This window comes from Papio anubis, chromosome 6, assembly GCF_008728515.1.
Source record: "Papio anubis isolate 15944 chromosome 6, Panubis1.0, whole genome shotgun sequence".
Taxonomy (NCBI): Eukaryota; Metazoa; Chordata; class Mammalia; order Primates; family Cercopithecidae; genus Papio; species Papio anubis.
The window spans coordinates 31,258,572-31,283,206 of record NC_044981.1 but is presented as its reverse complement, the minus strand read 5'-3'; the positions used below and the strand labels follow the sequence as shown (position 1 = coordinate 31,283,206).

The following is a 24,635-nucleotide window of genomic DNA, read 5'->3' as shown; positions in this document are numbered from 1 at the left end:
GGGATTACAGGCGCCCACCAGCACACCCAGCTAATGTCTGTATTTTTAGTAGAGACGGGGTTTCACCATGTTGGCCGGGCCAGTCTCAAATTCCTGACCTCGTGATCCGCCCACCTCGGCGTCCCAAAGTGCTGGGATTATAGGTGTGAGCCACTGCGCCCAGCCTCATTGCAAGAAGTTCTATTGGACAGTGCTGCTTTAGACTTTCCTCTCTGCCTCGGCCACAATACTGCCAGGAGAAAGCTTTCCAAAATATAGCCCTGGCCATAGCTCTCTTTTAAACTCTATGTTAATTCCTTATTGGCTATGTGATGAAGTCCAAATTCCTGTGTTTGCCAGAACAGTCTGCCTAGCTTTCCAGCCTCATGTCTAACCACTTCCTCCTGGGCCCTATATTCCAGCTGTATTGAACTGTTTCCCAGACGCATCATTTTGTTTCATGCCTCTGTGTTTTACACATATGCACTTTTTTTATGGAGTAGACTTTTCCCCAATCTATGTAAGCCTAAATAACATCTCTGAAAACATCTCTGTTATCGTTGAAGTTGAGCTGACTGCTCATTTTTTGGTGTCCCTTACCCTTAGGATTTTACTTTCCACAGTGAATGGCATTTATGTGATTACATGTTTCTCTCCAGTACTAGGCCTTGATTTTGAGAGCAGGGCCATGATGTATTTTTCTTGCTTTGCTTTTTTTTTTTTTTTTTTTTTTTTAGTATCGCCAGGTCCTAGCATAGTATCTGGCCAATATTAGCTTCTCACAAGTTGAGCAAATATTGAGGTGAATTGATGTGTAAGTAAGTATGTGACTTAGGTAAAATTGAAATGTGTATGTTTTATGGGGTGCCATGTATAGGGGAAGAATCATAGACAAAATTATTGCCTTCAGACATATCTGAGACATTAGAATTATGTGAGGAAAGACAGAAGTAGAACAGCACAGGTTATTGTCACAGAGGGTAGTCTAGTCCAATCTGGCCAGAACATAAGCTACAAGAAGTAGAGCAGGAGAAGAGAAAATGGGAGGTAAATTTATATTGGAGAACACATTATGGAAGGTTTCCGGTGCTGTTAAGTTTGGAACCAGTGGGGAACCACTGAAATTTTTTGAGTAATGACTTGATCAGAGTTATGTTGTTAGATAGGAACTGTCTTCCAGTGGCTGGCACTGTCCATGTTAATAAACATCAAATTAAAATGTCAGGGGGTCAGAAAGAGAGGTGATTGGTGATACAAAACATTTATTGAGTAGTTAAAATGTGTCGGGTACTGCGATGAGTACTTTACGTGTATTAACTCTTTTAATCCTTATAACCCTGTAAAGTCAATACTAATATTATCACCCTCAGTTTTCAAATGAAACAACAGAAGCAAAGGACGGGTTAGTCTGTTTTCTGATGCTATCACAGAATACTCACAGACTGGGTAATTTATAAACAGTAGTTTATTTGACTCAGTTCCAGATGCTTGGAAGTCCAAGAGCATGGCATTGGCACCTAGTGAGAGCCTTGTGCTGCATCATCCCACGGCAGAAGGGCAAACAAGCACGAGATAGAGAGAGAATAGGGGCCAGAACATACCCTTTGTTTGTTTGTTATTTTACTTTTTATTTTATTTTATTTTTTTTGAGACAGAGTCTCGCTCTGTTGCCCAGGCTGCAGTGCAGTGTGCAGTGGCGCGATCTCGGCTCACTGCAAGCTCTGCCTCAGCCTCCCAAGTAGCTGGGACTATGGGTGCCTACCATGCCCAGCTAATTTTTTGTATTTTTAGTAGGGACAGGGTTTCATCGTGTTAGCCAGGATGATCTGGATCTCCTGACCTCGTGATCCGCCTGCCTCGGCCTCCCAAAGTGCTGGGATTACAGGCATGAGCCACCATGCCCCGCCTCAGAACGCACCCTTTTAAATGGGAACCCGTACCTACATTAGTAGCATTAATCCATGAGAGCAGAGCCCTCATGACTGGTAACTCTTAAAGGTCCCAGTTAAAACTGTCAAAATGGCTGTTAATTTTTCTTTTTTTTTTTTTTTTTTTTTTTTTGGCGGAGTCTGGCTCTGTCACCAGGCTGGAGTGCAATGGCCACGGATCTCAGCTCACTGCAAGCTCCGCCCTGCGGGTTCACATCATTCTCCTGCCTCAGCCTCCCGAGTAGCTGGGACTACAGGAAGGCACTGCAGCGGCTAGGTTTTTTGTATTTTTTAGTGAGCGAGGGTTTCACACGTGTTAACAGGATGGTCTCGATCTCCTGACCTCGTGATCCGCCCGTCTCACGGTCTCCCAAAGTGCTGGGATTACAGGCTTGAGCCACCGCGCCCGGCCAAGGCTGTTAATTTTCAACAAGAGTTTTGGAGGGGAGATTCAAACCATAGCAGATAGTATTTACCTAAGGTCACACTTTTAGTAAGTAGCAGAACTGGGATTTGAACCCAGCTGACTCTGGGTGGTATATTATTCTGTTTACTAGGCACAACAGGGAGTTTAAGATCCAAGATTGAAGTTAGATAAAAAAAGATTAGGAAGAGTAGATTTGAGAGTCACCTTTGAGGTGATGTTTGAATCAACCGTGAAGGTAGCCGAGGTTTATATAGGAGCGGGTATAAAAACAATTTAGGGTGAAGGATTGAGCTTTGGGTTACATCTTCATATAGGGAGCAAGAATAGGAAGTGGAACCAGTGGAAGATCTCAAACAAGAAGCAGCAGAGCAATATAATGTAAGGAAGCTAGAACAGGAGATGGTTCCAGGAAGGATTTCATGTTTATTGAATGACTGATTAAATCAGGACTCCTTAAGCTTTTTATGTGCCATTAGCTTTTTTGGCAGTTTGGTGAAGCCTTTGGATCTTGTCTGATGATATTTGTAAATGCATAAAATAAAATATAAACTATAGTTATTAAAATACAGTGGTCCCCACTTAACTGCAGTTTCACTTTCTGTGATTTCAGTTACCCAAAGTCAACCTTGTCTGAAAATAAGTACAATAAGATACTTTGTGTATAAGACAGAAAGACCATATTCACATAATTTTTATTACAGTATAATTGTCCTATTGTTAATCTCTTCCTGTGCCTAATTTATAAATTAAGCTTTATCATAGGTATGTCTATGGATAGGAGAAACCGTGTAATTACATTTGGTGCTATGTGGGGGGCACTACTATATTTAAAGAAATGTGTGATCTAGTACTATGTGTTTCTGTATTAATACAATACAGTGTTTCTTTATTAATACATTAAAAAGCATGATTTATTGGCAAGTTTAACAACTCCCAAAATTATAAGTGATATTTTAAGATGTCTGTAACAACTATAATGTGATATGAAAATATTAATTGATGGTGTTTTCTATTGATGACAGTGTTACAGCTGCTGGCTGGTACTGCAAAGATTTATTTTCTACATTCTTAAAATTAAATTTCAATGAGAGTTTTTTGAAAATAAAGTTGACTTTTTTTATTCCATCCAAGTTTATGGACCTCTGAATTCTTTTTCTTTTAAAAATTTGTTAATGATACATAATAATTGTACATATTTAGGGGGTACATGTGATATTTTGATACATGCATATGATGTGTAATGATCAAATCAGGATAATTAGGATATCCATCACCTCAAACATTTATTATTTCCTTCTGTTGGGAGCATTTCAAATCTACTCTTCTAGCTATTTTGAAATATACAGTAAATTAATGTTAACTGTAGTCACCCAGCTGTGCTATCAAACACTATAGAATTTATTCCTTCATTTTAACTATATTTTTTTAACCATTAATGAATCTCTCTTCATCCCTCTTCCACCTCCACCCTTTCCCAGCCTCTGGTAACCATCATTCTACCCTCTACCTCCGTAAGATCAACTTTTTTAGCTCCCACATATGAGAACATGTGATATTTTTCTTTCTGTGCCTGACTTATTTCATTAACATAATGACTTCCAGTTCCATCCATGTTGCTGGAAATGACAGGATTTCATTCTCTTTTATGGTTGAATAGTATCCATTGTATATATATACACCACATTTTCTTTATCCAGTCTTTTCTTAATAGACTCTTAGATTGATTCCATGTCTTGGCTACTGTGGGTAGTGCTGCAATAAACATGGACATGTACACATCTCTGATATATTGATTTCCTTTCTTTTGGCTATATACCCAGCAGTGGGATTGCTGAATCATATAGTAGATCTATTTTTAGTTGTTTGAGGAATCTTTATGCTGTTTTCCATAGTGGCTATGTTAATTTACATTTCTACCATCAGTATATGAGCATTCCCCTTTCTCTGCATCGTCATCAGTATCTCATCTGTGTCTTTTTGTTAATAGCCAATTTAAGTAGATTCAGATGATATCTCATTGTGGTTTTGAGTTGCATTTCCCTTATGATTAGTGATGTTGACAATTTTTTCATATGCCTGTAGGCCATTTGTATGTCTTTTGAGAAAGGTCTATTCAGATCTTTGCCCATTTTCAAATAGAAGATTATCTGGAGGATTTTTGCTGTTGAATTTGAGTTCCTTATATATTGTGGTTATTAATCCCTTATCAGATGGATAGTTTACACATATTTTTTTCCCATTCTGAAGGTTGTCTCTTCACTCTGTTGATATATATTCTAGTTATTAATCCCTTATCAAATGGATAGTTTGCACATATTTTTTCCCATTCTGAAGGTTGTCTCTTCACTCTGTTGTTTCCTTTGCTGTGGCAGAAGCCTTTTAGCTCGATGTAATTCCGTTTGTCTATTTTTGCTTTCTTGCTTGTTCTTTTGAAGTCTTTAACCAAAAAATGTTTGCTGAAAATCTTAAGCATTTCCCCAGTATTTTCCTACAGTAATTTTTATAGTTTCAGGTCTTACATTTAAGTTTTTAATCCATTTTGATTTAATTTTTGTATTTGATGAGAGATAGGGGTCTAGTTGTATTTTTCTGCATATTGTTATTCAGTTTTCCCAGTACCATTTAATGAAGAGTGTGTCCTTTTCCCATTGAATATCTTGGTACCTTTGTTGAAAATCAGTTGGCTGTTAAGATGTGGATCTATTATTTCTGGGTTCTTTGTTTGGTTCTGTTGGTCTATGTATCTGTTTTTATGCCAGTACCATGCTCTTTTAGTTACTGTAGCTTTTAGTATATTTTGAAGTCAGTTGGCATGATGCCTATAGCTTTGTTCTTTTTGTTCAGGATTACCTTGACTATTTGTGTCTTCTGTGGTTCCATATTAATTTTAGGTTTGTTTTTTCTCTTTCTGCAAAGAACGACTTTGTATTTTGGTAGGAATTGCAACAAATCTGTAGATTGATTTTGGTAGTACAGTCATTTTCACAATACAAATTCTTCCAAAGACATAGGATGTCTTTCCATTTTTTTGTGTGACCTCTTCAGTTTCTTTCCTCAGTGTCTCATAGTTTTCCGTGTAGAGATCTTTCACCTCCTTGGTTTATTCTAGATATTTTATTTTGTGTTTTTTTTTGGTGGTGGAGGGGTGTTGTAGCTATTGTAAATGGGATTACTTTCTTTGATTTCTTTTTTCACTAGTTTACTGTTTGTATCCAGAAGCATCATTAATTTTTATATGATAATTTTATATCCTGCAACTTTACTGAATTTATCAATTCTAAGAAGTTTTTTTGTGTGTATGTGGAACTTTTAGTTTATAGATTTGTATGTTTACTTGTTTAATGTCTATTTTCGTTAGACTTTAAGTGTGATGATGGCAGGTATCTGTTACACAGCATACTGCTAGACACATAGAAGGTGGCCAATAAATATTTGCTAAATAAATGAACTTTTCTGAGTCGCAGTTTTCTTGTTTATATAATGGAGATAATACATTATAACCTTGTAGAGTAGTTGTAAAAATTACTGCATCATAGTAATGTCACTAAAAGGGAAGGATGAATATGGGTATGGAGAAATACACTGAGGTAGAAATAAGAATAAATGTGGGAGCTGGATGGCTAGGTTTGCTCTCTCAAACAGGAGGTGGCAGGGAGTAGGAAGAAAACGGTAGTTGGCAAGGAGCTTGGGAAGGACCTAGAATGGAATTGGAAGGGTAGTAGAGTACATAGGGAAGGCTGTGGAGGTGTAGAATGGCTCATAGAAACTGGGTGCGGTCGCTCAAGCCTGTAATCAAAGCACTTAGGGAGGCCGAGTCAGGTGGATCACGAGGTCGGGAGATCAAGATTATCCTGGCTAACACGGTGAAACCCCATCTCTACTAAAAATTAAAAAAATAAATAAAAAATAAATTAGCCGAGTGTGGTGGCACACGCCTGTAGTCCCAGATACTCCAGAGCTGAGGCAGGAGGAGAATCACTTGAACCCGGGAGGCAGAGGTTGCAGTGAGCAGAGATCACACCACTGCACTCCAGCCTGGACAACAGAGTGAGACTCTGTCTCAAAAAAAAAAAGAAAAAAAAGAATGGCTCATAGATAAGCCTGATAAGATGACAAGATTTACCTTTGAAACATCTGTGTTAGAAGGGACAATCCATCACTATCACCCGCAGGCTCTTCCATTCTCAGTTCAGCACCTTCAGAGACTGGTAGCCCATTTGTTCATCGAGTGAAAGGTCACTTGGTGGTGGATATAGATACATATATATATATATATATCCACTATATATATATAACCACTCTATATATATCCACTATATATATATATATCTACTATCCATTATATATATAGAGAGAGAGTACACCCTCCCCTAAGGTCCTTGCAGTAGAAATGAGGTGACTATGAAACAGACATAAATGGAAGAGAATAATACAATTAAAACGGTGTAACACAGGGTGCTTTGGAAACGTCCTGAAGAGGCGATTAATCTCAACTCTGGGTTCAAGGAAGGCTTCCTGAGAGGAGCGAGATTTCACCTGAAAGGACATATAGAAGTAGGTAAGTAGACTTCAGGTCATTAAGGGTCATGACAAGGAAAGTAGATCATTAAGAATCATGGAGGGTTTTCATGCAGAAGTATAATATGATCAACTAAGCATAATAAAAATATCCTTCTGGCAGCACTGTGGAAAATAATAAGATTGGAGAGAGAGAGACCAATTATAAGAAAGTTGCAATAATCCAGTGAAAACCAACCATTGAAGGCCTGACCAGTGGGAATGGAAAGAAAAGAAAGGAAGGTTCAAGAGCTATTAGAATTCTTAGGACAATTGAATGGGAAGGTTTGAAGAAGATGGGGTTGTCAAGGATGACCCACGTTTGTAGCTCAGGTGGACATCTTGTTATTCACTGAAGTCCTAAATATAGGAGAGGAGTTGGAATATATTGGGAAGGGAATGTACTCTTGTAATCTTGCGATGGAGATATATTCAGAGTAGCAATTCCTAACTTTATTTGCCTATGGAATACCTAATTAGAATTCATTATTGAGCCATCAGTAGATTTATGAAACATAATATAAAATAGAAAACTCACCAATTTTTTTAAACTAATGGCACAGTTTTAAAATTATAAGATACTACTTTTCATTTAAAACTTCATTCTCTTAGACATTTTGGAGATAATTAGGAGAAATGAACAGATTGGGTTAAATGAAGTTAAGTCACTTTTAATTTTGTTGGTTGTGGTGATGGCATTATAGTTATGTTAAGAGAAAGGTTATTATCTATTATAGATATGCCTAAAAATATTTTCTGGTGAAATGTAATGGCAGAATTTCTTTAAAATACTCCAAAAAATGCAGAACAACAGATGAAACATGAATGGAAGAATGGTAAATGTTGAAAAATGTTGAAATTCATGAGAGTACGTTGGAGTTTATTAGATTTTTCTCTTCTGTGTGTGCTTGGAGCTTTTCAGAGTAAAATTTTAAAAACTCTTCAGTCAGATTCAAAGGAAATTAGTGGAATATATAATTTTAAATTAATAAATCAATATTGAATCATATGATAAATGTAATTTGAATATGTGGTAAGACAAGTGACAGACCAGAGATCATCAAGTAGATGACAAATGTCACCTAAGTAGTTAGGAAATGCTGTTTGAGCGTTAATACACAGATTTAACCTTATGTTTATGCCTCAGATGATCTCATACAATTGTCTGAGATGCCATATGTTGAAAATAGCTGTATTGAGGTGGTTACTTTTCTTTTCTTTTTTTTTTTTTTTTTTTTTTTTTTTTGAGACGGAGTCTCGCTCTGTCGCCCGGGCTGAAATGCAGTGGCCGGATCTCAGCTCACTGCAAGCTCCGCCTTCCGGGTTTACGCCATTCTCCTGCCTCAGCCTCCCGAGTAGCTGGGACTACAGGCGCCCGCCACCATGCCCGGCTAGTTTTTTGTATTTTTTAGTAGAGACGGGGTTTCACCGTGTTAGCTAGAATGGTCTGGATCTCCTGACCTCGTGATCCGCCCGTCTCGGCCTCCCAAAGTGCTGGGATTACAGGCTTGAGCCACCGCGCCCGGCCGAGGTGGTTACTTTTCATACGATTCTCCCTTCTCTAGGAATAGCTCTAATCCATAGGGGTAATACTGTACCTGGCCACAACCAATGAATCCAGTGGTACACACCTAATACAAGCTGAGCCAGTCAGAGAGTCTCTCCCAGCAAAGCAAAACATGAAAGATAAAGAGGCAGGAGGCCTTTGCAGGTGAGCATATTAATGGCAACTCAACTCCTGCTTCTAAGGTCCCTGTGGCTATTCTACCTGAGGCTAGCTTATTCAACTATTACTTTCATTTCATGAGTTAGATCAGTATCTTTCCTATAAATCCTCGTTTTTAAAATTTAAGTTGGCCAGAATTGGTTTCTATTGCTTGCAAATAAAATAGACTTATTAAATATAATAAATTGTTGCATAATAAAAATATAAATGTGTTTGATGTTGCATTATGTCTATGTGAAAATAAATTCAAAAATAAATGATTGCTATCATCAAACTTACTTTTTTTATTTCTTGAGGAACGCTATTATCTTGTGAAGAATACAGTTTAAGAACTGCTGTTGCATAGCATCCAAGTGAATTTGACCAGAAGCGGTTGGGATATGGGTAGTGTGGAACTCAGTAAGATCTGAGCTGAAGAGGTAAGCTTGGAAAACATTAGCAAATGGGTGGTAACTGAAGGCATGTGGGAGTAAATGAGATCATCCAGGGCAAGTGTATAGTGTAAGAAGAGTAAAGGTTGAGGACAAAACTCCAGGGAATACCAGTACTTAAAGGGTTGCTGAAAGAAAGGAGTCCCACAGGGACTGAAAAGGGGATGCCAGAAAAGTAGGAGGAAAAACTAGGAGAGAGTGCCATCAGGGATGCCAAAAATTTGACCAATTTAGGAGATAGGGTATGGCCAACAGTGTCAAATGTTGCAGAGACTGTAGTTCATTTGATTTGGCAACACAAAAGTATTGGTGAACAATTGCATTGTTGAGAGTTAAAAGATTAAATGGCAAATATGAGAGCCGGGCCACAGTTGCCCATGACTTTTCCAAGAAATTTGACTCTGCTAGGGGGAAAAATAGAGTCTTATTTTATTTTATTTTATTTTATTCTATTCTATTTTGAGACGGAGTCTTGCTCTGTCACCCAGGCTGGAGTGCAATGGCACGATCTCGGCTCACTGCAACCTCCGCCTCCCGGGTTCAACCGATTCTCCTGCCTCAGCCTCCCGAGTAGCTGGGGTTACGGGCATCCTCCACCACGCCTGGCTAATTTTTTTTTTTTTTTTTTTGTATTTTTAGTAGAGATGGGGTTTCACCACTGACCTCATGATCCACCCGCCTCACCTCCCAAAGTGCTGGGATTACAGGCGTGAGCCACTGCGCCCGGCCAAAGAGAGTCCATTTTTAAATGCTAGAAAGGGATAGCAGAGCTGAGTGTTAGAAAACCAGAGCCTCCTGGATTTACCAGGGCTGTGCCATTATTTTCAGAGGCATTCATAGCTAATGACAAAGTAGACAGTGAACTACTACAAGGCAGAACTGGCTGCCTTGCTCATCTCTTGCCCACAATTATCACTTTCCAAACTGATGAGAGACTATTCCTGAGATACTTATGATGGAGGTAATTGGGAGGTCCTGGTGGGGAAGGATTACATAGAAAGAAGAGTAGTTATAAATGTTTGAACTTGTTACCATTTAAACTGCGATTATAGAAGGGGTGAATGGAGTTAACCACCACTCACCATAGTCTTGGTGAGGGATGGTTATGTTTCTCCTCACCTTGGTCTTGTCTACACTGTGCTCCCTATGGAGAATTTGGACCCCTCTGCCTTGTTCCTCTCACCCAGAGAAATTGCAGTGTCTGTTGTACCTATTGCTATGCCCTTCCACCCAGCCTACTTTCTCCTGTTCTTCCCCAGATCTCCTTCCAAATAGACTGGTGTAACTGGCACAAAATGTTTGTTAACTGATTGCCAATCCAATAATAAGGGGACTGAGGTTCTTCTTTGAAGGGTGGGTTTATATATCAATTCTGACCACATGTGTGGAGCATCATTCAGCACCCTATGGGCTTTTAGCACAATCTTGCCTACCACCTGTTTTAAAATGGCCTAAAAGCTAAGAATGGTCTTCACATTTTTAAATGGTTGGGAAAAAAAAAGCAAATGAAGAATATTTCGTGACACATGAAAATTACATGAAATTTGAATTTTAGTGTCCATAAATAAAAAGAGGGCTGAGGACAAACTCCAGGGAACACCAGTATTTAAAGAGTAGCTGAAAGGAAGGAGTCTATGAAGGAGACTGAGAAGGAGATGCTCAAGAAGTGGGAGGAAAAGCTAGGAGGAAACTAGGAACACAGCCACGCTCCTTCATTTACATATTGTGCATGGAGGCTTTCGTGCCACAGTTGAGTACTCATGACAGAGATCGGATAGCCCACAATGCCTAAAATATTTGCCATCTGGCCCTTTACAGAAAAAGTTTGCTAACCCCTGATTTAGGACTCTAGGTGGCTGTGTCCCATATGTCTCTCCACTGGTAGTCTCATAAACTTCTTTTCTACTATCCCGAGGGGCCTGAATCTCCTCACTGCCAGAACCACTGATGGGTTAGTCCCTGAATGTTGGAATACTGGGAAATGTTCTTTTGGTTTTTGGAAGGTTACAATGATTTCCAAACCCTAGTCCTTCCCTGGCACGCTGCCTCCACCACACAGACACACACACATGTATACACATGGCTGTTCCAGAATATCTAGGAGGTCATGGAGTTGTTTTTGTTTTTGGCTATTACTGCTACTATTACTTGTTTATCAAAAGAGGATATGATGCCAGGCACAGTGGCATGTGCCTGTAGTCCCCAGCTACTTGGGAGGCTGAGGCGGGAGGATCGCTTGAACTCAGGGGTTCAAGACTGGAGTGAGTTATGATTGCACCTGTAAGTGGCCACTGCACTCCAGCCTGGGCAACAAAGGAAACTTTGTCTAAAAGAAAAAAAAAAATGATGGAAAGTACGAATTTTGAAAGTCTCAGAAACACTGATGGACAATATTCACATATATTAATTTCTCAGATTACTTGATTGCCACATGAGAACTTTCTCACTGCCTCTTCCCCCACCCCTTCTGTCTTTCTCTTTCTTTTGTCTAACAAACTTGAAGCATATACACTGACAGTTTCTTCCTCACCTCCCACTTACTTCTCAGCCCACCACAATCTGGAGTCGACTCCCACTACAACACTGAAACTGCTCTCAATAAATTTGTCAGCCATCTCATAATCACCAAATCTAAGGACACTTTTCAATCCTCCCTTGACTTTTGAGTAGCATTTAGAAATGCTGACCTTGCCCTCCTTTGTGGCACACCTCTTTTTTATTTCTCTGATCTGCTTCTACCTTGTTCTTTTCTCAGTGCTCTGGATGGTCCTCATGCCACCAGATTCTTACAAACCAGGGTATTTCAGTATACTCGTTATTATCTTTTGTCTCAGTGACACACACACCCTCCTCTACTGTGTTCTGAATTGCTCAGCTTAGGAATTAGCCAGGTGTGTATTTCCCAGCCTTCCTGGACATCTGGCTTCCTGTTAGATTCTGCCAGTAGGAGGCACTGGTGGGAGATCAGAAGGCAAGAGAAACTGAGAAGCGTCCTGCTTCAGCCTCTAAACAGAGTGACAGTTGCTGGGAATAGCTGGTGGATGTAGCAGCAGGAAGAATGGGAGACTCAGGACTCCAGCCTCCTGAGCAAAGGAAGTACCTTCTCAAGGATTCTAGCCTTGAAGGAGGTGGTACCTTTTTAGTAGATTGGAACTGACTATGACAATGTCTTTCACAAGGCAATGAGTAGATTTCCAGATTCCAGCTCAGGGATGATGGCAGCTTCTGATTTCCAGATAGCAATCTTTTTTTAAAATTTACATTTCTAGGATGCTCCTTTTTTTTTTTTTTTTTAAACCTTTGTAACCAATTCTCTATATTAAATTCTTTCAGTCTGAAGCACATAAAGTAGTTAAATGCTCCTGACTGGATCCTGGATAACTGGTATGAAGTTTGGGGTTGAGCCCATGCATACTTTTGTCCTTGTTTCACTTCCCACTCCTTCTGCACAGTTTACTTGGGTGATCTTATTCATGGCCTCTGCTTTGACATTTGTGCTGATGACTCTCAAATCAGGCTCTTCAGACCATACCTGGGGTCCATACCCACATGACTCACTGTGCTCCCGTGCAGTTTTAGCTGGCTGTTCCACTGGCATTTCAAATTCAACATGTACAAAATCAAGCTCTTTCTCTCTGTAAACCTGCTCCCATGGCATTCTTTCCTACTTCAATTCCGTCCATCCCTGACCACCCACCCAGCCACCCACGCTGGAAATCTGAGATATCCTTGATTCCTCCACCTTCTCACTCCCACAAGTAATCAGTAGCTAAACCCTTTAGATTCTACTTCCTAATTATCTTGATATTCTATCTCCTCCACCTCCTCTAATTATGACTTAATTCAGGCTCTTATCATCTGTCATTTAAATTATTGCTGTATTGCTACAGGAGTGGTGTGTGTATGTGCAAATGTTCATTTTGGTATGCTATAGACTCTTGCCCAGCAGTTTTGCCTCAATTCTTTAAAAACTCTGGTTCATTGTTTGAAATATCAATCAGAACATTTTTTCCAAAATGCTAAAATGATTGTGTCATCCCCCAGTTTTAATATCCCTATCATCTGCTAAGTAAAAAGCAAGCTCCTCCTTGTGGCGTAGCAGGGCCCATGTGATCTGGCCCTTGCCTGAATTTGTAGCTCATCACAACATCCCTCTACCCCCCATTACCTCCTATTATACAGGAACACACAAGTGACCTTCACAACATTCATATCAGCGAGTACACAGGGTCTCCAAAGAGGACCTCTGGATGCCTGTGATCTTTGTACTTCTGCCTACCCTTTGCCCTGGAATGTTTTTCTCTTCCCTTATGTTCTGCTGGTCAAATTCTTTTTCCTTCAAGACTTAGGAGCCTGCCTGATTATGTTCCTCCTATTCCGCATCCTCGTAAAATTACTGCATCCTCATAAAATTACAAAGCACTTGGCACATTCTTATTGAATACGTTACATTGTTGTGTAATTATCCCTTGGCCCCCTCTCCAAGCACCAGACTCTAAGCTGTTTGAAGGCAGACTATGCCTATTCATCTTTGTATTTCTAGCCCTGGGCCCAACACCCAGCATTTCTTGTATTTTCAGTATATTTCTGCAAAATGAATTAGAGCTAATGCCTGAAGGAGAATGATTTTTTTTCAGAAAGAGGAAGAGCCAGGAGGGAGGAGAAGGCAGGATCTGAAGAGCCCTGGGAGTTTACTTCAGGAAGACGCGGTTCCCCACTGCAGTGTTCTGCCAGGAGGTGGCACTGCTCTGAAGAGCAGCTGGTGGCTTACAGACTGAGGCTGACAGCTTGAAACCAAAGAAGGAACTCCACCATGAAGCAACATTCCTCCACTGGGCTTCCCAGCCCAGTTACATGCCATACTCTGCCCTGGTCAAACAGCCAAGTCTTCAGGAGGTTGCTAGCCCCAGGCGTCTCCCCAGTGACTGATGATGTTAAACCCTACACTTCTCTGATTGGTTTAGACAAAATGACAAGGGCAGCTATTGGAAATTATCTGGCAAAACATGATCTAAGGCCACCCTCTGGGGGAGGGAGTTGGGGAAGTGCAAGGGTTGGCTGGGTTGGTAGCTCCTACCTACTGTGTGGCAAGAAGGTATGGGTCATGAACAGAACCAAGGAGCTGCGCTGCTACAGATGCTACCACTTCTGTGGCTGCTACCCCACTCCTGGGCCGTCCCGGAAGGTAAGATGGTACTCCCATTTACTTCCATCCTGAACCTAGAGAGCCCACCCAGCGTTTGTGAGGAAAAGCGCTGTGCTTTGTGAGTGGTGGGAAGTCTTTTGAGGCAGTGGAAACAGTAGGGGAGTGGGGAAAGACAGCTACTATGTATGGTTGGTAAACGATATCAGAGATGCTTTACATGTTCCATTTAAGACAATCTCTTGAAGTGGAGATTGTTCTCTCCGTTTTACAAATGAAGAAAGTGAGACTCAGAGTTATTTGTGCAAGTTCACAACATTGGAAAGTGGTAGAGCTGGGATTTGAACAAAGTGGATGTTATTTTCACTCCTCCACTCAAGATTCTACTCTGCTTTCTATCATTAACTTATCTTGTAATTCTTGAAAAGTCTCTTAGTTTCATTCTCTGTAGAGGATGGCCCAGAATGGAAGAATAATCTGGAAGGTCCCTCTTCCTCCAAATGTCTGTTTTTCTGGGTATTGGGTTAAAGGTTTCCTGCTCGCTGAGCGATTCCTGCCAAGCGCTTCAAAGAAGAGGGATTATTTTATGCAGTTATGGCGTCACTTCTCCCAGTGCTGTCTTTGGGAGGCCTGGTAGGTTAAGGAACAGAAGACATTTTCAGAGAGGCTTGGTGCCAATGAAGTGGCTGAAGAAATGTCTGGAGACTGGTTTTGCAATTTACCATTTGTGTCTGGGGGTAGTGGGAGGCAGTCCCATCTATGGCTTGGGGAGGCTGTAGCCATTCCTCCTCCTTCCCTTCTAAGAGTGAGAAACCCATCCATGGCCTTCTCTAGTCAATACAGTGGCCTAGTGTGAATTAGACAAAGGAATCTTTGGGAGGATACAGCCCTATGCCAGGATGTGTGGCGTGGTGAGCAGAATGCAGGCTTCCACTTGCTTCTTTGGCTAGGTGTCTTTGTGCAGCCCACAAACACACAACGAACAGAGTAACTCTGAATCTGTCACTTTATTTTATATATATGCATTTTAAAAATTGTTATTTGATTAATTAATTCTTCTTCTTCTTATTTTGAGGCAGAATCTCTCTCTGTCACCCAGGCTAGAGGGCAGTGACGCGATCTCGGCTCACTGCAACCACTGCCTCCAGGGTTCAAGAGACTCTCCTGCCTCAGCCTCCCGAGTAGCTGGGATTACAGGTGCATGCCACCTCATCCGGCTGATTTTTGTATTTTTAGTAGAGATGGGGTTTCATCATGTTGGCCAGGCTAGTCTCAAACTCCTGACCTCAGGTGATCCACCTGCCTTGGCCTCCCAAAGTGCTGGGATTACAAGCTTGAGCCACTGCACCCGGCCTTTATATATATATATTTTTGAGACGGGCTCATTCTGTCACCTGGGCTGGAGTCCAGTGACACAATCACGGCTCACTACAGCCCCAACCTCCTAGATACAAGCAATCCTCCCCCCTCAGCCTCCAGAGTAGCTGAGACCACAGGTGCTTGCCACCACACCTGGCTAAGTTTTTGTATTTTTTGTAGAGACAGGGTCTCGCTGTGTTGCCCAGGTTGGTCTTGAACTCCTGGGCTCCAGCAATCTGCCTGCCTCAGCGTTCCAAAGTGTCGAGATTACAGGCATGAGCCACCATGCCTGGACTGAATCTGTCACTTTAGACAGTAGAACTCTTTTTACTTTTGCCAACTTTAGACAACTGGCCTTTTTATAGGCCAGGGAAGCTTGGAGAGATGCTATAATATGTTCTTCACCCCCATTGGGAGGGGGAGTCTAAATAACAGACACGGGAAAGGGTCTCACCTCAGCCCACGCTCCTTGAAGCAGGCCTTGCTTGTTTTTTTTTTTGGTGGTGGTGGTGTTTTTTGTTTTGAGACAGAGTCTCACTCTGTCACCCAGGCTGGAGTGCAGTGGCTTAATCTTAGCTCACTGCAACCTCTGCCTTCCTGGTTCAAGCAGTTCTCCTCCCTCAGCCTCCTAAGTAGCTGGGACAACAGGCGCCTGCCACTGTGCTCAGCTAATTTTTTGTATTTTTAGTAGAGACGGCGTTTCACCATGCTGGCCAGGCTGGTCTCTAACTCCTGACCTCGTGATCTGCCCGCCTTGGCCTCCCAAAGTGCTGGGATTACAGGCATGAGCCACCGCGCCCAGCCCCACCTTGCTGTTTTTTAAGTTGGAGGAGAAGGCTCCCACCTCCCTGAACCTCACCCTATGTCCTTTGCAGCTCCTACTCCAGTGTGGCGAGATGACCTGCAAAACCACACGTTCCTGCACACAGTGTACTGCCAGGATGGGAGTCCCAGTATGGGACTCTCTGAGGCCTACGACGAGGACCAGCTTTTCTTCTTCGACTTTTCCCAGAACACTCGAGTGCCTCGCCTGCCTGAATTTGCTGATTGGGCTCAGGAACAGGGAGATGCTCCTGCCATTTTATTTGACAAAGCATTCTGCGAGATGATGATCCAGCAAATAGGGCCACAACTTGATGGGAAAATCCCGGTGTCCAGAGGTCAGGAGTTTTCTGGGGAGTGAAGGGAGGAGGGCTGCATTCTTAACCTCATTGATCTGTACACTGAATAATTCCCCTTGATACCACCTCCCCATCTCAAATACCTTCTGGTTCTCTCCATCACCTTAATTTTTCCACCAGCCTTGGTCTGCACCCTGTGTTTTTTGGTGGGCAGAAGTACCTAGCATGTAGTAGGCATTCAGAACTATGTATTGAATGTGATGAATTCAACAGGTACCAGTTGATACCTACTGAATATTAACACTTGTGCTGCTATGCCCAGCAAGATGGATGGGAAGAGTGGAAATATCTGATGATGTGACTATGTCTTAGTGAGAAGACAGTGCATGGTTAGACGTCAATGTGAGCTCTAGACAGGAAGTGCTGAAGGAAGTCATGGTGGAGGGGTCCAGAGTAGCCTGGATCGGGCTCTGCTTCTAGGTCTAGCTGCAGTCCTTGCCTGGAAGAAGACCTCCCTTGGGAGCCCAACTCCTCCCTCATCTCTGTCTCCCAAAGCCTGACCCACTGTGTTCTTCTCTGCCCTCCCCTCCATATGCCATGTACCCTCCAAACACAGAGATACCGTCTAAACTAGTCTCTTTTTTCTCCCCCACCAGGGTTTCCTATCGCTGAGGTGTTCACGCTGAAGCCCCTGGAGTTTGGCAAACCCAACACGTTGGTCTGTTTTGTCAGTAATCTCTTCCCACCCATGCTGACAGTGAACTGGCAGCATCATTCCGTCCCTGTGGAAGGATCTGGGCCTACTTTTGTCTCAGCTGTCGATGGACTCAGCTTCCAGGCCTTTTCTTACTTAAACATCACACCGGAATCTTCTGACATTTTCTCCTGCATTGTGACTCACGAAATTGACCGCTACACAGCGATTGCCTATTGGGGTGAGGCTTTCTCCCTGGAAGTCTGGTCCTTTTGGGGGCAAAAAGGGATAGACCCATGGGAGGAGTCTTCTTTCTCCACTGGTACCTTGTTTAGTCCATTCCTACCCTAAGCCCATCCCAATCTTCCATGCCTCAGTTTCTCCCATGTCATCCCAGACACCCAAGTCATTCCCCTGGGAGGGAGGCTCACTAACTAGGTCCCCAGGCTGAGCCGCTCCTTATTTCCTCCAGTGCCCCAGAACGCACTACCCTCAGATCTGCTGGAGGATGTGCTGTGTGGCGTGGCCTTTGGTCTAGGTGTGCTGGGCATCATCGTGGGCATTGTTCTCATCATCTACTTCCGGAAGCCTTGCTCAGGTGGTATGTCATCTGGAGGGGGCGGGTGAGCCGTGGGAGCCAGATACGGTGGTGCATGTGTGCATGTGTCAGCATTATTTTGTGGCATGGGGGGACACATAGCGATCCTCAGGCTCTTGGGTGTGGGGGCCTGTATCCAGCACCATGGGAGCACATCTTCCCAGTTGGGGACCCAGTTACACACATACAGTTATGTGTCATAAGAATGGCTTTGAGTGAAAAAAGGAATCATGGGGTGCTGTAGGAAGGGTGCTTGGAGATGATCTGGGAACAAGGAGAGATCAACCTCTGCAGGGTATGCTGAAGGCAGGGCGAGCAAAGCCTTTGGGGAGGAGGAGGAGGAGAAGGAGGAGGAGAAGGAGGAGGAGGAGGAGGAGAAAGAAGAGGAGGAGGAGGAGGTAGAGAAGGAGGAGGAGGAGGAGAAGGAGGAGGAGGAATCCCCTGATGCCTTTCCTCCATCCCTGTCTCTCCCCAGACTGATTCTTCCAGACCAGAGTTTGATGCCAACAGCTTCGGCCATCCAAACAGAGGATGCTCAGGTTCCTCAGGATCTCTTCTTCTCAGGGTAGAAGAAGTCTCTGGGACATCCCTGGGGTGTGTGTGTGTAGATTTCCCACCTGGGGACTCTGCTATCCCTGGGCTTGCATCCCAGGGATCCCAGAGTGGCCTGCCTATCACAACCACATCCCTTCCCTGCACAAGACAATAAATCATCTCCATTTCTTTATATCAGGGTGGCTTCTTTCTTAACTCACAGTATTTGTTTCTGGATAGCTCAACTTTAGTGGGTTGTCATTTCAAATTCAGCATGCCTTAACCTGAACACAGCTTGCCCTCGTTAGGGAGGGAAATAGGGAAAACCCCTAATTTGCCGGCTGAGTTCTTATTCCCCGGTCTCGGCGGTACATGATGTTTTTCCTTCTATCGGTTTGTGCAAAATATGTGAGAAACGAAGGAAGAGTTATTTTCTAATAATCTGCTTACCAAATGGTTAAGGAAGCTGCTTGTGTGGGGTGTGTGTGTGTGTGTGTGAGTATTTTACTGTTTGTGAAAATGTTTATGTCTTGTGTAGGCTGCCCTGAGGAACATATAACTCCCTTCAACCCTCACTGTAACTGGGAAACGGAAGCTCAGGGATGGGTAGAGTAAGTCCCCAGGTGCAATTCCAGTCAGTCATGTCAGTTCTAGGAAAACAGTATCATGAAGCCCCTAACATGAAGTGAAAACAGCCTGGAAGGGCAAAGAATTCACATGTCTTTCCTGACAATCTGTCCTTGGCCTGAGTGAACTGTCCAAGGAGAACTGCACAGGTGCTGTCCTGGGCAGATAATGAAAGCTGGCGGCACATGACCACTGGTGGTAAATTGCTTTGCATGTGCGTTCTTTCTTGCATTCCTTAGGGTCTGGGAGTTGCTTAGGATGACAGGGTGGCAATAAAGTCGAGAGGGCAATTACTTGGTGAGGGAGTTTCTGTTCTTGGCATTGTATTAGAGTCTAATCTAAAATAAGAATTCCCCCTAAGAGAAGTTAGCACTGTCTCTGAACCATCTCATTTCTAACAGCATCATGTGTGCTGGTTAAGAAGCACGGGCTCTGGAACCAGACTGCTGGGGATTCAATTGTAACTGTCAGCGTTTAGCTGTGAGCCCTTGAGCAAGTTACTTAACTTGTGCTTTGGTATCATTTTGTGTAAAAGGATGATGATAACAATGGTGTCCACCTTACCACCATGTTGCCAACATTTGAAAGTCAAATAAATATTGGTGAGGATAAAGGGAAAGGTGAACTCTAATATCTTGGTCTGTTGGTGGGATTGTAAACTGTTTATGACCCTTGAATTACAGAAATTATAAACTAGTTGAGTGAAAAAATTAATATAGGAAATAAGGCAGCATATCCTCATGCTGTGAAGCTTAAATAAGTTAATATCTATAGAATGCTTACAATAGTGTTTGGCACATACAAAATGTGCTCAGTAACCTAATCTTATCATTACTTGTCTTGATCTTCAGAGGAGAACTTAGTTGCCTCGTAGACTTCTTTCTCTTTTCTGAAATACACCTTAATACTAGCTTCAAGTATTGTGTTTTCTCCATTTTAGATGTTTTTCTTTTTATTCTTACTTTACTAATTCTAGATATGGTGCTTTCTAGTTCTTCCTAATTTCTCTCTCTCGCTCTCTATTTTCCAACTTATCTAGATATTTCCTGTCAGGCAAGCTTTAAAAGTGTTTTATTATGCTGTGTGACCTTAGACAAGTCACTTCGCCTCTCTGGGCCTCAAAGTCCTCATCTATAAAATGATGGGCTTAGATTAGATGCTCTCTGAACAAACCTTCTATGATACTGTTACTTAAGTACTCTAGAAGCACTCAGTATCCTCTCTAGTCTGGTGCCCCTTTTCTAATAAAAAATATTACTCACTATTCCCAGCAGGAATGATGTTCTTGAATGAATCTTTTTTCTTCACTCTTTCTTGAGGTATTATATCTGTTTTTGGTTTAGGGCATTTGCCCAGGCTCTTTCCTCTCACAGGAATGCCTTCTTTATTCTGCTTATCTTGTTCCTGTCTTAACCCACTCCATAGGTCCAACTCCAGTTCAACTTATTCCATGAACCTGCCCCTAATTTCTCTTTACTGAAATCTTCCAAGACTTAAAGCACTCAACCTAAGGATTGGGATATGCCGCTTTATTTCCTATGTTAATTTTTTTTCACCCAACTAGTTTATAATTTCTGTAATTCAGGGATCATAAACAGTTTATACTCTCACCAACAGAGCAAGATAGTTCACATTTCCCTTTATGCTCACTAATACTTGTAATTATTTGACTTTTAAATGTTGGCAACATGGTGGGTATAGAGTGGTATTTTGTTGTTTTAATTTGCTTTTCTCTCATTACTAATCAGTATCACATTGTTTGATGATTTTGGCTTTTTAATATGTATTACTATTTAGTAGAACTAGTCTCCATTCCTTTACCATCTTCCCAAAAAACTTATTTTTCTTTTCTTTATCAAAATATTCTAAGATACTCTTGGACTATATTTCCATGTACATTTTATAATCAGTTTGTTAAATTCTCCTGAAATCCTACTGTTACTTTAATTGGGGTAGCATTTAGGTTAGAGATGTGGGGAGAGGTTGTCATTATGTTAGCATGGCCTATCCATGAATATGGTATATCTCTACACCTCTCAGGTCTTTGTGCACGTCAATAAAGTTTTCTTTTTTCTTAAAATTCTTATATTTGATATGTTAATTCATAAATATGCTATGGTTTTTATTGTTATTATAAAAGGCAATTTGCAGTTATTTTCCAATTGATTATTAGCAATACAGGATTTAAAGTAAGAAATCCTGAGTTCAAGTAATGATTCTATTACTTAGTATCTGGGTAAACCTCAGCAACCATTTAACCTCCCTCTGCCTCCATTTTCTCATGGGTAAGATGAAGATAGCATTCTTCAATAGTTGTGGTGTTAAAAAATAAAAATAAAAAAGGAAAAATAGTTGTGGTGGCAAATCAGATAGACTATCCCCTAGTAGTTCAAGTAATTTGGCTGTAGGATGGAAGGATGGTGAACTGGCTACAGAAACTATAATCCAAAGGTCAGATCTAGAGCAGTGAATCCTGACAGGGTAGGAGGGTGTATGTGTGGGCGGAGGTGAGGTAAGGCGTAGATGGCAGGAGTGGGGTGGGGATTGGACAGATTGGGCAAGTAATATAATCTTGGCAGGATGTAGGTGTGTGTAGTTTTGAAAAGACACTGAAGTCACGAATGTGGTCTTATGCTATGAGGCATGATTAACTGGTTGAGCAATTTTGTGTTTATAAAATGGAGACTTCAGTTAAAACCATCTGCCCCAAAGAGGAACCTGAGAACTGACATGGAGCAACTTTAGGAAGTGCCTAGAAGAGATTTATTATTATGGCCATACTCTCAGAAAAACACAAGAGATTGCATTTGTGACTTCCTCCAATGTGCAGTGCCAGTGATGTTATTGTAGCTTGTCTTTGTTTTAGCTACCCCAAGCTCCTCGTAGGACACCTCCTCCCTGATGGCACCTCACAGCATTGTCAAGCTTGTGAAGCTATACACCAGACCTACGATGCCAACTGCCTTCCTCCTCTCCAGCACAAATCCAGCCCAGTATTCAAGGCTCATTCCAGGTCCTCTTGATTGAGAGTACTCCCTGTCTACTATGCCCATGGTGATTTCTCTCTTCTTTTTTAAGACCACTGGCCTTATTGCTCTCTTATTGCTTACTTGCTTTAATATAAACTATTTAAAGTGTTTGTTCTCACTCCCCAACTGACCTACAAGCAAAGTGATACGGGAGCAGAATCCATATCTTCTCATTCTGAATGTTCCCAGTAATGCTTTGCACACAAACCCTGGGACTAGTCCACTGCAGGCATGTGGTGGCCAGGCTAAGGGCAGAGGCAGTGGGAAAGGAGAGGACTCACTCTTTGGGTGGTTGTGTAGAGTCAGTAAAAGAAAGGCAACATGTGGGAACCCTGTTGGGGCTCCATGCCTCTTCAGTCCTGGTGCTATATCAATAATTAACAAAAAGCAACAATGGACAGAGCAATTGAGATGTTATTTTGGATTGGCTGGAGGTGGGAAGACAGAGCTATATCTGTAAAAATGGAAGGGCTGGGAGGAGGAGAGGAAGGAAAACACTGCTGAGCACAGGTGTCTGGGTTTTCTGTCCTTCTTTATTCTAAAAAGCTCCCTCAGTGTTTGAATTAATAGAGAAGTGAAATCTTCTCCTGTCATCTCCTGTTGTGGCCTCACAGAAGGTTTCACATCTCCTTTGACTGCTGGAGCAGAGATCTAGACATAAGAGGGAACTACATTCAGCCTCATTGTTACTGGCTATGGCCATGTTCAGTGCTGGCACAGGACCACACAGCCAGTGCCCCCTTGCCAGGGCTAGGCTTTGTAGACATTGAAAAGGATCCCAGGACTTGGTTCCTATAAGGTTAGGATAACAGCTTACCTGGACAGGATGGGGAGGAATGTGAGGGGGAAATGTATGGAGTGGGGGGCGCGGGGGAAAATTCAGTTTTAAAACTTGTCAAAAGAGAAAGTGGAAGGGACGGTGGTTCGCAGAGCAGAAGGAACTCTGAGGACGGGAAAGATAAGACTTGGGTGAACTGGGTTATGGATTGTGACTCTTCTCTTTCTCCCTTTCTCAGCAGAGGCCTCAGTGACTCCCTTTATCTGAGCCATCCCAGTTCCAGGACGTAGTGAGTGTGTGGGCATGCTCAAGTGTGTGTGTGTGTGTGTGTGTGTGCACGCACATGCATGTGTAAGAGCTGTATAAGAAGAGGAGTTACAACCTTTAGACCTTGGGTGTGAATCTTTGGACCTGTTTTCCAACCTGGGAAATGAGGACAATTAACAAGTTTTTTGTGTGTGTGATTTTCTTTTTTTAAGACGAGTCTCACTCTGTCACTCAGGCTGGAGTGCAGTGGCACGATCTCAGCTCACTGCAACCTCTGCCTCCCAGGTTCAAGCGATTCTCCCGCCTCAGCCTCCAGAGTAGCTGGGATTACAGGCACGCGCCACCATGCCCGGCTAATTTTTGTATTTTTAATAGAGACAGAGTTTCACCATGTTTGCCAGTCTGGTCTCGAACTTCTGACCTCAGGCGATGTGCCTGCCTTGGCCTCCCAAAGTGCTGGGATTACAGGTGTGAGTCACCACATCTGGCCAACAAGTCTTTTAAGATGAGATGAGATAGTATATAATGGACCTACCTAGCATTGTATCTGTTCTAAAGTAGAAGCTCTACAAATTATGCACTCCCCACCCCATATTCTGCCCACTCCAACACACTTGACAGTTCATTAGCAGAGTTGGAGTATATAATCAAGGTGAGTGGGGGCAGTGGCTGGGAGCTATGGCAGAGCTTCAGTTAATCTCAATTAGTTACACGAGGAGCCTTTTGTTTTTGGTAATGATCTTTGTATGTATTTTTTTCTAACCATTTTCTCTGTAGGTATTAGATTTTCCTGAGATCAGGGACTTTGGGGGAGGGCAGCTAAGTGTGGTGTCAAGGGGACCCCTCCACATCTTCTTTTGTTTAGCTCACTATTTAATGAAATCCAAGAGTCCTCAGAAACTAAGGTGTGGAGAGGCAGCCCTGAAACCTACTGAGGAGCAGAAGGAAGCCAATTTAGAGTTTCAAGTTAGTAATGGAAAATCCATCAACTGTATAGTTCACAATGGGATAGAAGAATGAATTGCCATTTAAAATCTGCTTTTTCAGGCCAGGCACAATGTATGCCTGTAATCCTAGCACTTTAGGAGGCTGAGGTGGGTGGATCACTTGAGGTCAGGAGTTCAAGACCAGCCTGGCCAACATAGTGAAACCCCGTCTCTACTAAAAAAAAAAAAAAAAAAATTACAAAAATTAACCAGGTGTGGTGGCACATGCCTGTAACCCCAGCTGCTCGGGTGGCTGAGGCATGAGAATCATCTGAACCCAGGAGGCAGAGATTGCAGTAAGCCGAGATCATTCCACTGCACTCCAGCCTAGGCAACAGAGTGAGACTCTTTAAAAAAAGCCGTGAAAAAATAAATATGCAAATACATAAAATCTGCCTTTTCAAGACACACACGTGACCAACAAGCATGTGAAAAAATGTTCAACATTACT

General features: G+C 42.3%; 1 protein-coding gene and 1 long non-coding RNA gene across 8 annotated transcripts; both read left to right on the top strand.

Moving 5' to 3' along the window:
• The first annotated feature begins 8,332 nt into the window (after positions 1-8,332).
• LOC110742982 lies at positions 8,333-14,075 on the top strand. Its single transcript, XR_002521336.2, has 3 exons — positions 8,333-9,036; positions 12,382-12,432; positions 13,686-14,075. It is a non-coding gene; the product is annotated as an uncharacterized LOC110742982 (long non-coding RNA).
• Positions 14,076-23,379, top strand: LOC103883612 (HLA class II histocompatibility antigen, DM alpha chain). Of its 7 annotated transcripts, none has more exons than XR_002521332.2 (6): positions 14,076-14,233; positions 16,426-16,710; positions 17,328-17,606; positions 17,838-17,966; positions 21,991-22,137; positions 23,173-23,379. XR_002521332.2 is itself a non-coding variant. In XM_021936721.2 (5 exons), the coding sequence occupies exons 1-5, from the start codon at positions 14,146-14,148 to the stop codon at positions 22,008-22,010; spliced, it is 801 nt and encodes a 266-aa protein (XP_021792413.2). In that variant the 5' UTR covers positions 14,076-14,145; the 3' UTR covers positions 22,011-22,333. The 7 variants fall into 7 exon arrangements, 4 of the variants coding, with proteins under 4 accessions (XP_021792413.2, XP_009203151.2, XP_021792414.2 ...); XR_002521331.2 differs by having other exon boundaries at positions 23,170-23,379; XR_002521330.2 differs by having other exon boundaries at positions 21,991-22,178; positions 23,170-23,379.
• The last annotated feature ends 1,256 nt before the right edge of the window (positions 23,380-24,635 follow it).